Below are 14190 nucleotides of genomic sequence, written 5' to 3'. Positions count from 1 at the left end.
TCTCACACAAGATTACATAAAGCTAAAGGAGAAGCTGTCCATTACACCATTCGGTCAACGGGACTGTTAGAAATTGAAATTTGTCAGTTATCTTAATTATTTTCTTCCTCTTTATGTTTATCAAAAATAAACTTGAGATCTGTCAATTTCCAATACTTGCTAAGGTATTTGTTACATTTGAACGTTTTTTTTGCATTTTGTTGTGTTAAGAAGTGGTTCATAATCCTAAAGTAGAATAAAATGATTTAGTATTTTTATTATTATTTTTTTTTTAAGTGTGTATTGTCTAACTCCTTTAGACAATACCTGTCACTAGGTCTGGTCATTTTTATTATTTTCAAGTTATTTATTTGTTTATATTTGCAGTTTTTTAATTTCTTTCTTTTTATGTGATGTCTAAATTGAGCTACTTTTGTTTAAATATCTAGCTTTATTGCATCTTTCTTTATTTGTGCTCCTTTAGTTTTTGAATGATCTTATGTATTAAATGAACTTACCTTTTCTCTTGGCCTGTTACGTTTTCCCACAGCATGATTCCACCACCTTCATGTTTTACCACGTAGCTGGTGTGTTCAGGGTGTAGTGTTTGCATGTGGGGAGGAAAGAAATTGTCAAATTTTCGTCTCATCTAACCAGAGTACCTTCTTCCACATGTTTGATGTGTCCTCCATCTTGTTTGTGGAAATCATAACTTGCCCAAAATAACAGCAGGATTCATAATGAAATTACATTTAACATTTCTACGTGGCTATGTAGCAATTAGGCAATTAGTTGTGTTGGAAATTATTTAAGAATAACAGAGTTAAAAAGGCTGAACTGCTTTTTTAATTATTGTTTTTCTTGTATTTGTTGACGTTTCCGAATATAATCAGACAAAGTTCAAGGCATAAAAATGCAACACAGTTTATAGCTCAGTGAGGAGAGTGTGTGAAACCACTTCCTCATTTAATGTAATTACACACTTCTGGAATTTTCCTAAGTTTTTTTTTATTATTATTATTATTATTTCTAGAGTATCACTGTACCCACCTTGATATTAGCAGTATCAGTGGGGAAAGACGAAAGTTCCTTCAAATTTTGCATTGAGAAACGTTTGAACATTCAGCAGTGGTTTTCAATTTTGGCCTTGATGTACTGAGACGTTTCCCAGAATACCTGGCTTCTATGCAATAATATAGGCTGTGGATATTTGAAAATAAGCTGTTTTTCACTGGAAGTTTTTTTTTTTTTTTTTTTTTTTTTTTTTTTTTAACAAATGATCAATTTCCAACTTAGTATTGACAGCAGCAGTGAATTAAGGCTCGTCTTTGGCAGATGCTGTTTCATACTCAATCTTGTCACCCTCACACTTCCTCAATCAACTGTTTATGAAGTTATTCTGAAAAGTGTTACTGATATAAAAATTATGTTGTGTTCCAGATAATTCAGTTCGGTTTTGTGTAGCTCAGTAGCTCTTAAATACACCATAGAATTTATAATGTCTGACAATTGGACTTTCAGTGGTGATGCTTAATCAATACATCCAGGATAGCATTTTAATACTACAGGGTGTATTTCAAAACATATCTTGTTTAACAGCAGTGCCTTGTAACCCACATTTTCACTACCTTATTCTTAATATGTCAAGAAAACATATGTATACATTGCAATATAAAGAACTAAATACATAAATAAATAAATGTATTTTCCTCCGTCGTTGGTGACTATCGTTGACAACCTACATTTCTACATTTGTTGTTTAACTCCGTAGAAACTTCGACATTAGCTCACCGCTTACGTCATACGTTAATTCTCAACCCTTCAGAAATAATTTCAAAATATTAAGAATATAATATGGGTACGTGTTATTAATTTGTTTTTCGCGCATCTAATTAAATTACAGCTTTCGGCTTACATTAACAAAATATTTTTTGTTTATCGGTATGCATTTTTTTTTGTGCGTGCGTGACGTCACTTGAACGTACAGCGGAAGAAAAGCAGGTGCAGCTGTAGCATCAGACTCATAACAACCGTTACCAACGTACTGTGACAGCTACCGAGGCCCCTTTTTTCTTTCTTTGGAAAACCTCTGAATACCTTTTCAGCTGAGCTGTTTCTGCTGTGAGAGACGCTGGAGGGTCGACATTATGACTTTGAACCAGAACCACTCAGAGTCTGGTGGAGTCATCATCAACAACAGTGAGAGGTAACGTTAGCTTTTAGTCACCGTTTTCCACATTCGGCCTAGTCTATCTTTTTTTTTTTTTCGGTTTAAACGCGAACAGTGCAAACTCATGGAAACACTGCGTCGACCTCACAAATAACGAACAGCAGCAGTGCACATTATGTAGCTATTCGCAGTATATTACTAATTCATAAAAAAAAAACATAATAAAATGTACACTTTCCCAATTTTACTTATTTTTACCCTTAAATTCTGATCAGAAATGCAGCTCCTGTGGATTTAGAATGCATAATAAGCTGTTTTGTTCTATTAAACACGAAGTTTCACATAAATACGCCACTATTTGTTGCAACGCCATGGAAAATTCGAGGCGCGTTCGATAGCTCTGGGTCGGCTCTCGTGACCAAAACATGGCCTTCAATCAAAACAGACTTCACGTGCGAACACGGAAAAAAAAAGAGCATGGAGCGCGAGCCTGCTTTCAGGATACGTGTAGTTCAGCGTTTAAATGCTACTTGTTCGGACTGTGGCTCTACGTGAACACATATTGCATTGCGTAGTTGTGCTTATACAAACCTGCTGGCCTCATACACTCTGCCCTGCTTTGGCAGAAAAAGGTTGTTTGGTTTTGATACGTATAATAGAGGGAGACTGGGTGTGTTTGGCCAAATGTGTCTCTTGGCAATGCAGAACAGAGAGGGCGTGAACGTATCTTTCACATTACATCAATATTTTCTTGGTTAGAAATGTATTAGAATTTCAGAATTATGGAGTCTAGAAAGCAAGTGACCTATCAATTGGTCTTTGGTATTTGTAATATACCAAAGACCAATTGAACTAACAGATTATTAAAAGTGCTTTAAAAAAGATTGAACTGGCTGCTGTTAGGCCAAAATACGAAATTTCTGCCATATCATTTGTAGAGAAAGCAGGGTTGGTATAAATTCTGCCTTATACACGCTTCTGGAACATACAGAAATGTAGCAATTAAACCATCAGGAGAAACTGTTGTACAGTCTGTCACTAGATGGCATCAGGGCCTAATCCTATTATTTCAGGGCCATGTTTAGTAACTGGACAGCTACAGAAAAACCCAGCTGTCTCAACTTTAAAATTGTAAGTTCAGGGTTATGAAACTGAAGCTTGAGCCATCTTTAATTTGGATGCTTGTAACGAGCCATAAACATTTTTGACTTACATTATGCACAGTGTTTATTTATTGTATTATTATTATTGTAAATGTATGTTTACGTGTTTGTGTATGTCACTAGCGTGTTGATGTCCCATGATAACGTGGAGCTGGTCTTCTGCGATGCGGACCGTCTGCCTGAGCCGTTCAGAAAGAGCAAAAAGGGCAGCGTCTACTTGACACCGTACAGGGTGAGTGACTTTTTGTAATCACGGTCTCTTACTGTCAGAATTGTCTTCAAATTAGAAATTTTAAATTGTAGATAAATGCTCATGAATAACAAAAGTGTTATTTAAAATGCGTATTTTGCTCCAGACTAACTAGTTTTTTCACTAGCAGTTGTTTTACTGAAGAACAAGTTTACTTTTCTGCAATACAGTATTCCTCATTAGGGATAAGTCCAAGATTTTCATCATGATATTTTGTGATAAAACTAGTTATTACTTCTTTCTTTAAAAAAATACAATAATATTACAGTTTTGACGATTTTTATATCATTAATTGGATTTTTATCAAGACAACAAAAAAATTCAATTTCTTACTATGATTTTGTTTTAGATACCAAACAAAGCATTAAAATTCCTACTTTTGCATTTTTTTTGCCAAAACTATGCCTTAAAAATATGTATTTGAACAAATGTGTATGTGAACGATACAATCCAGATTGTACAAATCTACATTTGTTTTAGACTTGGGAAATCAAGCAAACACCTTTATATGTAGGTTTCTTATTAAATAACAGATTGCAGTCATTATTTCCAGGATAACTGGAAACAGGCTCTGAGGTGGTTACCAACTGGGAAGTGTGCTTCAAAACCTTGCAGCCACCAGTGCAGAGCTTGGTTAGCAGGTGGACGTGTGTGCATTGGAATATAGTTGAGTTGGACAACATCTTTGTGACAAAAAAAAACAGCAACAAAGAAGCTCTTTATGTCCAAGAAAACAACAGGGAGACATTTAAATTCTGCAGGAAGTATGAGGACAGACAATGGAGGTTATTATCTCTGATAAAAACCTTTAAAGCAGAAGCTTTAAAACAGAGTTAGGATCAGAACATCCTGCAAGATTAACTTTTTGTAACATTCCAGAAATGACGTGTATATATTTATTTATTTTTGGTCATTTTTAACCTGTCTATACACAAGTGAAAAAATAAAAACACACAATGCTGCAAAAAACAAGACCAAACTAGTGCAAGAAATCTGTAAACAATACCTAAACTGTTGTTAAATTGAAACAGGGGCAGGAATGATTGGAAAAATTATGAAGCTGTTTTTTAAAATTACTTTCACAGACATATTTCTAACAATATTTAGCACACACAAAACCCCCCCCCCAGCAAAACTTAAGTCCAGCTTGAAAGTCGAAACCTGCTGCTTCTTCCTTCCAGGTGATCTTCCTGGCTAAAGGACGCGACGCTCTGCAGTCCTTCATGATGCCGTTCTACCTGATGAAGGGCTGTGAGATCAAACAGCCGGTTCTGGGCGCCAATTACATCAAGGGCACCGTGAGCGCCGAGCCCGGAGGTAAGGACGCCGCGTTCGACCCCTTCATTCGGCTGAGACGGGTTCTCTACCATCTGGATGAATTGAATGTCTTCATTCATTCAGGTGGATGGGAAGGAAGTGCCACGTTCAAGCTGGTCTTCGCCGCCGGCGGAGCCATAGAGTTTGGCCAGTTCATGCTGCAGGCTGCAGCTCAGGGTAAGAAAATGAATCAATGCATCTAAACAGTGGGTTTAAAAAAAAAACAAAAAAAAAACACTATTTACTCATTTATTTATTTTTTGGTATTTTTTGTTGCTGCAGCGTCTAAGGGCCAGCCTCTAACTCCTAGCTTCGGTGGCTGCCCTTTCATGGCTAACGGAGGCTACGCTTTCCCTCCTCCCCCGGCTAACGGAATGTACCCTCAGGGACCTCCACCCGGCTACTCCTACCCCAACCCCCCTCCTCCAGGTACCAAACCATCATACCAACAGCAGTGTTATTAGTGTGCAATTCAACAAACGTTTCATTTGGTTCTCTCTTCTTGTCCTGTGATCCAGGGGCATTCTACCCAAGTCCTCCAGCTTTCGATGCGTCTGCCAGCTACGTACCGCCCCCTCCTTACTCTGCCCCCCTGGGTCAGCAGCCACCACGTGACCCAGACCTGCCCTCCTCAGCAGCAGGTGAGTCTCTCAAGTGGAGAGGCTCTGAGAGGTAGCTAAGATCAAAATAAACACATAAAAATAAACCTGATGGTTCTTACTTCTCTTTAGGCACAGAGACAGTTTTGAGTAAGAGAATCGTTATTTTATTTTATTTGTTTTGCCTTCTCGGATTTTTATGACCACACCAACAGCAACGTTAAAGGCTGGAGCTAAACTCATAGCAGACAAAGAAAAACAACCAGAAGATGAAAAAACAATTAGATTTTCTGTTCTTTTTCTCATGTAGATTTTTTGTTTCAAGAACCTCAAAAACCTTTTTAAAAAATTGCATTTATATTCTAGTGAGAAATCAAGAGATGTCTTGAAGGGAAATTCAAGGCTTGCAAACTCAATCGCCGTGGTAAAGCACGGTGGTGGCAGCGCCATGCTGCTGTGTCGTGACGCTTTTCCTCAGCAGAGCTAGAGAAGATAGACTGAGAAAGCACCAGGCAGAGGAAAACAGATTCACGTCTTAAAATGGCCTAGTAAAAGGCTTCCCATTCAATTCAGAGCTTGATCTACATGAAATCTGTCTGTCACCGTCTGCAATAACCCGCTGAAGAATTTGAGTTATATGAGTTACATCGACATTTAATTTCACTTTGGGATCAATAAAGTATTTTCGAACTTGAATTTACAAAGAAAAATACATAATTTTGTTTCCGTCACAACTTTTTACTCATTTGTTGTTTTATCACATAAACTCTTCTGGAGCAGCTCAGATTTGTTGGTAGCAACATTAACAAAACAGAACAGTTCAAGAAATGTGAACATTTTCACAATAACAGTCTAAGAAATGTAATCATCTGATGATCATTAGACCTCTGCAGTCTGAGTCAGGACATTTTGCCTTGTTAATGCAATTCCATCGTTCAAACCACTTTCTGCTAACTAATGTAAAATTTGGCAAACATTTTCCTTTCGTTCCTAGCTGCACTCATCACTGAAATGAGCTCTCCCCTCCCCCCTTACCTTTCTCATATGTGCCAGGTTTTTTTTTTAATAGTCAAAGGCATATTTAATAATGAACATCCTCTCCTGTTCCCTGCCTACCGTTCCCAGCGGAGGCCAAGGCAGCGGAAGTGGCGGCGAGCGCCAGCTGTGCCACTCTGCCTCCTACGCACGTGTACCTGCCGCAGGTAAGAGCCCGTATCCCAGCTCTGAAAAAACTACTTCTGATCAATAATTGAAATGAAATGAACACTTTCTCTCTCATTTTTCTCTGCAGGACAAGCCCCCGCCTTACTCACCTCCAGAGGACAAGAAGAACCAGTAGACCCTGTGTGACCCCGCCCTCGTTCCTCTGTCTCCTCTCATTTCATTGACTGGACATTTTCTCCTCTCGGTCTTCCTTATCACCTTCTAATATTCCTTTTTCCCCCCCTCCGACCCTCCTCCTCGTTTTCCTGTCTCCCTTCATCAGAAGCACCTTTACTTCCCAGGAAGTCGCAAAGAACAAGCGCTGGCAACCAAAACGGTTGCCATCTATTGTATAATATTTGTCGCTTTCCAAGTGTCCCGTTAATCCCCCCCCCCTTCTCCCTCTTTTAACCTCTTGCGATCTGATGTTGAATGATGTGACGCTCACATAGAATTTTCTATCTAACCAAACTCTAAACCAATGAAGTCATTTGCTTTGCTACAGACGGCCGGAGGCAAACCGAATGCAGTTTTATTTTTCTATTATTTTTGTGTGTACCAAGATTTTCAAGAAGGTATTTTCTCGAGAAAACTTAGTGTCAGAAGTACAAAGTTACAAAGTAGCCTTTTTTTTTTTGTAAAAGCGAGCAGATTTTGTGTGTTTCGACATGCTGTGGTGGGACCAGGAACACTAGAGAGTCCACAATATGGGATTAGAGCAGAGCAGTGGATTCTCCTACCAATGTAACATGGGAGCAGACCGGTCACCTAATGATGTCACATCCTGTTTGCCCCGGGCTTCACCATTCACTCCTCTGTCGTCTCGTTTTTGTCTTTTTTTTTTTTTCTTTTTTTTTTTATTGTAGTTGTCTTTTTCCCCAGATAGTAACACGACCGCCTGGAGGATGGGCTCAGTTTCTGTTCAACTCCGTTCGCTTGGTCTGATCTCGAGCGCCTCGGTTCTTCCTTCCTCTGTGGTCATTTTATCTGTATCCTGTATCTGTGGCGCATCAGCGGCTCATTCTTTGCACTTTTAGAATGCTATGCATCAGGCTACGGTTCGCTCTCGTCGTGGCTGGGTGTACAATAACATTCAGCTCTGTATGTATTTCAAACTTAATTTATTGAACAGTTACTGTAGAATGGTTCAATTATGGAAAAACAAACGGCATGATCTCAACAGAAGCATGTGCGCATTAGATTGAAGTTTAATAAATGGCTCTTAACTCATGAAACAGGGAGTGTTTCTTTTTTTTATTTCCAGTCAGGATTGTTGTCACATTTTAAATTTCTACTTAACACAAAAGAGACAAACTCATTCTAGATTGATGCTTCTACGTCAGGAAAAGTGCTCTGATTCCGTCTTTTGCAGCGTTTTGTGCATATCCACAGCAGTTTCCCAAAAATCCTGAGCCTCAAGTACCTCAACATGCCAAAGGTTGACAGCGTAGCTCAGCAAAAGTGCTTAAAAAAACGAAAAACGTGGCTGGTTGTCATAAACGTGCTGAAAACATCTAGAAAGTGCCGCAGATTCCAACATCACACTGCAGGAATCAGTTTCTGCTTTCATGCTGAAAGTCCAAGAGCTCTTTTCTCAGCAGTGCTTTTTAAAAATCTGTTAACAAAAATGGATTTTTTTTGCAGCAGGCGAAAGAGTTACTCTTTAACAAGTGGCATTGAATGGAGTTGTGTGGTTTTTAGTTGTGTGGGAAACATTCTAGTATTTCAAACTCCATAACTCCAGTTGTGACATTGTCCCTCCTGCTTGGCTGAACATCGAAGCTTCTGGACTACAAACCTAACATCAGCACCAACTGAGGTGATTCTGACAAATCAATAACCCAAACCAACCAATCGAAACCTCCAGCTGTCCACATGGACAAGCCAAATATCTCCTACACAAACGATTTACGGTCAGAGACGAAAACTGAGACGTTTGGATAAATGTAGGTGGTTAGCGTCACATTCGCACCCAGGATGATTGTATGCAACTTCGGAGCAGGAAGGCAAATGACAGTATTCCTTTCAAGCTGATTAACTCAAAACAGACAAATTGAAACTCTTTGTAGCACAAATTGGCAGCATATCATTAGCCGGTCCGTTCTGGACATAACACTCCAGCTGTATCTTGAATAATGCATGAAAACATCACAATTGTCCTGTCAATGCAAAACACCAACAGTGATAATTGTCATTGCGCTCCTCTTCATCTAGGTAAACATATTTTTCAAAAAAGTTTAAATAAGAATTGTATTAAGTGTTGGCAACCCCCATGTTTGGAGACATTGGAGTCATTTTCTTCAGTCTTCTCTGCCTGCGTTAAAAGCTGTAGACGAGGATCAGCTGGGTGCATAACAGTCGATCTTTAGACACCTTGAAGTTGATTTCTTTGACTAAAACCATTTAGATGAAATGGAGCGAAAGCTGTAAGGATTCAGAGTTTGTCGCCACCAAGTGGTGAGAGGAGAATAATACAAACCAGAAAGTTGAGAAAGTTTTTTAAATAGATAAAACGAGTTTCTCTGTGTTGAATCAGCCGGAGGCTCACGGGGAGCAGAGGGTGATGCTGACTCCCTCCCCTATCCAGCAGGCGGGGAACAGCTCCTGGGTGAAGGCACAGTGGAAGGCGTGGAGCCTCGTCTGTCCGTCGCCGTAGTAGGTGAGCGTCCCAGCCTCGTAGTCCAGCAGCATGCCGATGCGGCTGTGATGGGAGTGGCCGACCAGCGTCTCCCGCCGGCCGTTGTGCCAGGCGGAGAGCTGATGCTCGTCCAGCTGGAGACTCCACGACAGTTCGTTCATACCCACCATGCACCGCTTCCCCTTCTCCTTCCTGGGGATGGTTTCATAAGTTACCTGGAAGAGGGAGAGGTAAAAAAAAAAGGACATTAATTTTCTTTTGTTACTTTTTTTTTTAAAGGGCATTTCGTGTGTCGCATGGTGCAGTGGTCAGAGCGGGAGCGTGGCTATGGACCTCGACGCTGCCGTATCGAGTTCGACCCCCGTCCTTGGTTCCTTAGCCGCATGCTTTACCCGGCCCTACTTTCTGCACCCTTCCTGTGGGATTACTGACAAATAAAAGCCACTAATGTCTTTAGAATAAAACAAGTTAAGAAATATATCGTTTTTTGGGGTGACCATAAATATATATATACACGACAGCTCAAACATGGATGCGATCAATTTAGCTAGCGCCCTTTAATTTGACCACATTAATTCAGTGGCAGAAGAGCCCACATTAAGAAATAACTGGTTTTAACACCATAACCAGTGGCAGTTGTCTTTTCAACATAAATGTAACTTTTTATTTTTAGGTTTATAGTTCCTCATTTAAGTTTTTAGGAAATTGTAATTACTAATCCTTGACATCCTGTTTCGCATGGTTATGTCAGAGGTCATTTCCTGTTTGCACTGGCCATTAAGCTACTAGATGAAGTTTTTAATTTTGTCAACAGCCAGTGGGCAGGAGTTAAAAATCTGAAAAAAGAAAATAACAGCAGAAAAATTAGCCATTTTGGGGTGGTCACAAAGTCTCCATGACTACGAGTACATGCCATGTACTTTCTAATTGTCATTTAAAGAGGCATACAAGGAAAAAAAACAACTTTATTCCAGTAAACAGATTAGAAAAGTCTTTTATGTTTATTATGGTAAGACAGACACGATTTTGAAATAAGGGATGAATGTGTGGAAAAACACCGTATTTCCTCTGTATGTATGGTACTGGATGCTTGATGCCACATATCTGTGTTCTAAAGAGCCGTGTTCTTGTGAATAATGTTATGATGTTGGGTATAAAAGCATTAACAATATAAACAGAAAGCGATTCATGTTTGGGTCTTTGGGCAAAAGCAACCAACTCAAACACAAAAATCATTTACTCGACACACAGTCATCCTCCTTCCATTACTGTCTGAGCCTTCTGACCTCAACCTTAGATACAAAAAAGACCCCTAAAACTTTGGGCTGAGCTGAAGGGAGAGTAAAAGAAGAGCTCGGAAAGATTCTGGAACTACTCTAACAGATGAAATCTCTAATGACCAACAGACTGATGTGATGTACGACAACAGAACCAGCAGAGTCTTTACCCCGAGGTAGGCCCAAGGCTTGGACACCTCCAGCTCCCAGTAGTGCTGTCCCTTTTTAAAGCCCTGGAAGCAGAGCACCTGCCAGGTGTGGTCGAAGCGAGCCTCGTGAGCTGGGACCGGGCGCGGACCGGAGGTCAGGTGCTCCGCCCTCCGATTCTCATGAGACAGAGACAGGTGTTCGTTGGCTGTTCGAGGGTCAAACGTCAGAGAGCAATGATCTACGAAGACAAGGATTGAGACAAGAGTTAAGATCTGTCAAGCTAAGGTTTCAATCATGTAGTGTATAAAAAGCAGGACTCACAGGCACTGAGGCTTTCCTTCCCACCAGGGAGGCACGGAGTAGCCGGACTGGGAACCACAGCAAGTACTGGCCTCTTATCCTGAGGAGAACCTGGACAGCCATGAGCCGATGAGAACACGGGTTAGGATAAAAGTTCTGGCCGGTCCAGCAGAAAGTAGCTCTTAAAACCAAGGTTACCATCATTGTCCTGAAGCACAGTGGTGCACACGGCTCTCTCCAGGTCCTCACAAACCAGCTTGGAGACTCGGGTCAGAACGTCCGTGACGCCGTTCAGCCGATCCACAAGGTTTGGCGACACCTCTGTGGGAACGTCGCTGAAACGTGGCACTTCCACCTGCGTCGACTCCTGAGAGTAAAACACATCCGCTCCAGCGCGTTTCAACGAAATACGAGATAACCGCTGATGTTAAGAGGTACAGACCCTAATGAGGTCGGCGTCAGAGAGATCGTGCAGAGCTGCTATTTGGGCTTGGCTCTCTTGGAGGATCCGCGAGCGCTGCTGGAGGCAGGCCAACCGCGTCTCCGCCTCCGTGATGGCTTCCTCTTTCTGCTGCTCGATGAACAGCTCCGTGGCCTCCTGCTTCTCAGTCAGAATCTTGATCAGAGAGGAGAACTTGGCCCTCATCCAAGACGAAGTCTGCTGTAGAGTCACCTGTTGATGGAAGGACCTCAGTTGCACGTCTGCTTGGTGAAATATTTGTCAATCTTTCACCATAAACAAGCAAATATGAACAGATTGGATTTCAATTTCAAGCTACGTCTGATAGGTTAGATTAGAACAATCTCCTACAGTGCCTTGAAAAAGTATTAATACCCCTCTTTGTTTTTTTCTTTGTCGTGCTACAACCACAAACTCCACTGGATTTTATGTGACCAACATAGTTTTCAACATTGTTTCACCAATAAAAACCTGAAACATGCCATGCGTTTGTGTTCAGACAGTTATGTCAGAACTTAAGACAACCAATGGATGAGTGGCTCTATGGTCTTTGTAGAGCCACCTTGTGAGGAAGTCACCTATCAGCTCTGCGTATTTAGCCACCTGTTTTTCTTTGCTAAATATCGAGAGCTCATTTGATATTTGAGCAATTTTGAATTCAACAATTCAAAATTGTTGAATTTTGAACTTCCATTTCAGTCATTCACAGTTAAAAACCATCATAGTTTGTAGCCTATGAAAGGTTTTCTTTCAACATTGCCCACTATTTAGCTTAGGGTTTCCCCCAGTGTACTATAAGCCTGGCAGGCCACCAGGCTTTATTTGCCCCACCACCAGACTAAGCATCATTTGTTTATTTTAAATAGGGTTTTTTAATACACCAGTGACATTCACATCAGAATTTTGAATGTTTTGTGTTTATCTAACCCCAATAAAGTAAGTAGAAAAGCATACAGAGTGTGGATACTTTTTCAAGATACCATATTTTCTTCTGTTTAACCATCTAGATTCTGTTTATATATATATAAACTGAGGAATCACCTTAGCATGACTGATGTTCTCCACCAAATCATTTATACTCTTTTGTGTGTCCTCAAGCCGTTTCTCCACTTCCTTACTCTTTCTTTCAAGTAACAGCTGTAAAGAAAACACAATTTGGGGAAAAGGTTTTTACCTTACTATTAAAAGTTAAGTCTGGACTAAAGTTACAACTATCCCGACTTGTTTTATACCTCTTGACTTTCCTTCTCTGCCTCCAACATGACTTTGTCGTGATTGGCGCATTCAGTGATGCCACATTCGCAGCACACGGGCATTTTGTCCTGCCTGCAGTAGTAAACCAGGGGCTTCTTGTGGCGATCGCAGAGCAGCAAAGTTCTCGCCCCATCCCCTGACCTCAGCAGAGGTTCCCTGCAGGACGGGCCGGTACTGTTGGCAGACTCGGCCAGCACCGACAGTGACACGTTTCGCTTCAGAACTGGTCTGGACGCGAACTCCTGATTGCAGAAGGGGCAATGGGGGCTTTTGTTAGACTTGCTGCTGGTGTCCCAGTGTTTGCTGATGCAGTCTTTACAGAAGGTGTGGCCGCAGGGGATGGTCACAGGGTACCTGAAACGTTCCAGGCATATGGCGCAGTTGAGATATGAATTCTGAGAGTCCATATTTGCAGGGAAACAACAAACATCTAGAAGAAAGAAAACACAGAGAAAGGATGTCACGATTATGTGTTTTTTTTAGACTAAAAAAACCGGCTAATTCTAAATAAAATTGCCATTTGTTTTCTTTTCTGCGTTGAACTGTGACACAAAGCAACAGCAAAGTAATAAAGTCACAGCGATATACAACGCTATATCCAGGTGGAGCCCAGAGCCAACAGCCTGAACTGAACTCAATGGAGAGCACAGCTAGCGCTAGCTCCAGTTAGCATTACGTTTGGCTCCTTTTATTTTAGCCACGACTCTACGTGACAAATACTCAGTCGAAAATATTAAGAGAACTAAACAATTTAATTCCACATTTTAAACAGCACGCCTTCTCTGACTACTGAGTTGTAACACAAATGTAACATCATGACATGTCTTACCACTACAATAGATTTATTCCTGCACGTTACAGAAGAAGCTTCCCTGATGACGAAAACACGCCTAACGATACCTTCACTGGCTACCGGGAAATAATAAACACAACGCTAAACGTGACAAATGAAGGTGGAAGATGCGAAATGTGTTGAGAGATTCCTACCTATTATTAAATTAGGTCAGGAGTTATATATTTAGACCGCTTATTGAAATTAACACTTGTATGCGCTTTCAGGTAATAAATATAGTAAGAAGCGTAACTGTTAAGACAATAGATTGAGAGATTTCTGAAGTGTAAAATCAGTTCCGACTATATTTTGGTTATGTTGAACTTGAAAACTTATATTATCCTATTTAAAAGAAAGAGGGTTGTGCAATGTTTGAATGCACAACCCAGAATGCTGCTAGTCAGTAAAACATAAAAGAGAATATTTTTACATTTTTATTACGTTTCATTTTTTTCCCCTGTATTTTTTTGTATTTTTATTTCCTTTTTTTACGTATTATTCGTTGCCTGGGTTACATTGCAAGAACACCTGTTCACTAATATTACTTATCAATGGGAAAAAGTGATTGAAGTAGATTTCTGAGTTCTTTGATGCATTA

At 40.4% G+C, this 14190-nt stretch overlaps 2 protein-coding genes across 2 annotated transcripts; one reads left to right on the top strand and one right to left on the bottom strand.

The window, feature by feature from the left end:
• The first annotated feature begins 1947 nt into the window (after positions 1 to 1947).
• Positions 1948 to 7916, top strand: wbp2 (WW domain binding protein 2). The gene is made up of 8 exons (XM_015002330.2): positions 1948 to 2185; positions 3436 to 3544; positions 4744 to 4879; positions 4964 to 5056; positions 5162 to 5308; positions 5398 to 5520; positions 6604 to 6680; positions 6770 to 7916. Exons 1-8 carry the CDS (start codon positions 2127 to 2129, stop codon positions 6815 to 6817), a joined length of 792 nt encoding a protein of 263 aa, XP_014857816.1. The 5' UTR covers positions 1948 to 2126; the 3' UTR covers positions 6818 to 7916.
• On the bottom strand, positions 7786 to 13696 carry trim65 (tripartite motif containing 65). The gene is made up of 8 exons (XM_015002326.2): positions 13590 to 13696; positions 12739 to 13190; positions 12548 to 12643; positions 11489 to 11719; positions 11245 to 11413; positions 11068 to 11157; positions 10767 to 10984; positions 7786 to 9534 (listed from the first exon to the last, which is right to left on the bottom strand). The coding sequence occupies exons 2-8, from the start codon at positions 13165 to 13167 to the stop codon at positions 9226 to 9228; spliced, it is 1542 nt and encodes a 513-aa protein (XP_014857812.1). The 5' UTR covers positions 13168 to 13190; positions 13590 to 13696; the 3' UTR covers positions 7786 to 9225.
• Between the last annotated feature and the right edge of the window lie 494 nt (positions 13697 to 14190).

The sequence above is a fragment of the Poecilia mexicana genome, unplaced genomic scaffold (assembly GCF_051168715.1).
Source record: "Poecilia mexicana isolate PSO_F unplaced genomic scaffold, ASM5116871v1 scaffold_19, whole genome shotgun sequence".
Lineage (NCBI taxonomy): Eukaryota > Metazoa > Chordata > Actinopteri > Cyprinodontiformes > Poeciliidae > Poecilia > Poecilia mexicana.
This window is presented reverse-complemented; position numbering and strand designations above follow the sequence as displayed.

Coding starts and splice junctions, on each gene's coding strand:
- trim65 (XM_015002326.2), bottom strand. CDS start 13,167: ATGGACTCTCAGAATTCATATCTCAACTGCGCCATATGCCTGGAACGT. Junction 11,158..11,244: donor TGTGCTTCAGGACAATGATG/GTAACCTTGGTT, acceptor ATGGCTGTCCAG/GTTCTCCTCAGGATAAGAGG. Junction 9,535..10,766: donor AGCCTTGGGCCTACCTCGGG/GTAAAGACTCTG, acceptor TCCCTCTTCCAG/GTAACTTATGAAACCATCCC.
- wbp2 (XM_015002330.2), top strand. CDS start 2,127: ATGACTTTGAACCAGAACCACTCAGAGTCTGGTGGAGTCATCATCAAC. Junction 2,186..3,435: donor ATCATCAACAACAGTGAGAG/GTAACGTTAGCT, acceptor GTATGTCACTAG/CGTGTTGATGTCCCATGATA. Junction 3,545..4,743: donor TCTACTTGACACCGTACAGG/GTGAGTGACTTT, acceptor TCTTCCTTCCAG/GTGATCTTCCTGGCTAAAGG.